This window comes from Propithecus coquereli, unplaced genomic scaffold (assembly GCF_000956105.1).
Source record: "Propithecus coquereli isolate 6110/MARCELLA unplaced genomic scaffold, Pcoq_1.0 Scaffold244, whole genome shotgun sequence".
In the NCBI taxonomy this organism is placed as follows: domain Eukaryota; kingdom Metazoa; phylum Chordata; class Mammalia; order Primates; family Indriidae; genus Propithecus; species Propithecus coquereli.
Window position 1 is genome coordinate 440,415 of NW_012147997.1, and position 1,470 is coordinate 441,884.

The following is a 1,470-nucleotide window of genomic DNA, read 5'->3' on the forward strand; positions in this document are numbered from 1 at the left end:
AAAACAAGGAGGCTCTTCTTGTGAACTCAGACCCGTGGAGTGGTTACCTAGTAACAGCAGTTTGGGTCTGAGCTCACGCCGAACAGCAATGAGAGGGAGTGCGAGTGCATCAAAGCCATTTCTGTAATGCAAAGGCTGGGCCCTGCTCTCATAATGCAAGGTGAATGATAAATTCAAGGTCTTTTTCATGTCTTCCAAATCTCTTTTTCCCTGGTGAATGTAAAATGCCTCTGCTCTGTTCTAGCTTTTGGGGATCAAAGAATTCCAAGGCTCTTTGGTGCCACTGCCTCAGTCATGGTCTTTCTTTCATTCTACCCATGTCTGAACCTTCTATCAAAGATTTTCTAATTTTAATTCTTACTACAGATGCTATCGACCTGGTTTTCTTGGCCTGGAATCTATCCAATACTCTTTTGACTGTTTCTATTTGTTTTATCATCTCCCGTCTCAACCTGGTTCCTTAGGACACGGCCTGTTCACTTCAGTTTTGTATGTACGCCTTCTTAACCACTTAGTAGAAGAGAAAAAGATTTAAGAAGGGGGCTGTATTTTGTCAGGTAACATAAGTAGAGAGAACTGTATTTTTGTTTTAAAATCACATTACAATTCTCATAATGAAAGAGGTGATGTATATAATACGTAGTGAAGTCAGAGATCATTTCAAGGTAATTAGATTTATAAAGCTCTGGGTAGTTCTTATGCTATCTGTTGGTGTAGGGTGGTTCTGTTGTTGAGAATATGGGCCAGTCACTTTATACAAACTGAACCTAACATCTATACAGAATGGGAGAGGGGATGTTCAGGTCCTTCTAACAATTCATTCTTCTGAATCACATGGCTGGACGACGACTTCTAGATCTTGGTGGGAGATCCCAAGTCCTAGAAGTCCCGACAGAGTGTAGCAGCTGTTCTTAGGGTAGCTCCGTAGCCCACACCATTAATGAATTTCTTTTGACATTCTGAGAACCCTGGAGGGTGGCTGCTAAACCTGTTCTAATAGATTTACCAAGTTCTCTGAATAGGTACCAACGGTTAGTTCATGTCAGCAATTGAGAATGGATGCAGAGTTAACTTAAAATATCCAGAGTGATATCAAAGATTGTGTTTAAGTATTGTTGCTGTGATGAGTAGATGTAAACTAGTGTTTTCGTATCTGAGATGTCTGAGTAAATACTCCTCAGGGCTCACTGACAAACAGTATGTATTACAAACACAAAACTTCCTTTTCATTTGGCTATTAAATTTATTTAGAAAGATGGATGTGCCCTTTAACATGCATGACTGATTTTAATTTTATTTCTTTGTCTTGTTTTTATGCAGGGTGCTCGGGGCTTGGATGGAGAACCTGGGCCTCAGGGTCTTCCTGGTGTACCTGTAAGTGGTTTTACTTTCACAAAAGCCAATGACAGATTTTTTTAGCAATGATCATTTGTTTTTTTGCTATGTGTATGTGTGTGTGTGTGTGTGTGC

General features: G+C 40.0%; 1 protein-coding gene across 1 annotated transcript in view; it reads left to right on the forward strand.

The window, feature by feature from the left end:
- COL9A1 (collagen, type IX, alpha 1) overlaps positions 1 to 1,470 on the forward strand; it is a 126,069-nt gene that overhangs the window by 72,884 nt on the left and 51,715 nt on the right. Inside the window, exon 25 of the mRNA XM_012646511.1 lies at positions 1,321 to 1,374. Within this exon, the coding sequence (XP_012501965.1) occupies positions 1,321 to 1,374 (54 nt within the window). The remainder of the gene's footprint in view (positions 1 to 1,320; positions 1,375 to 1,470) is intronic.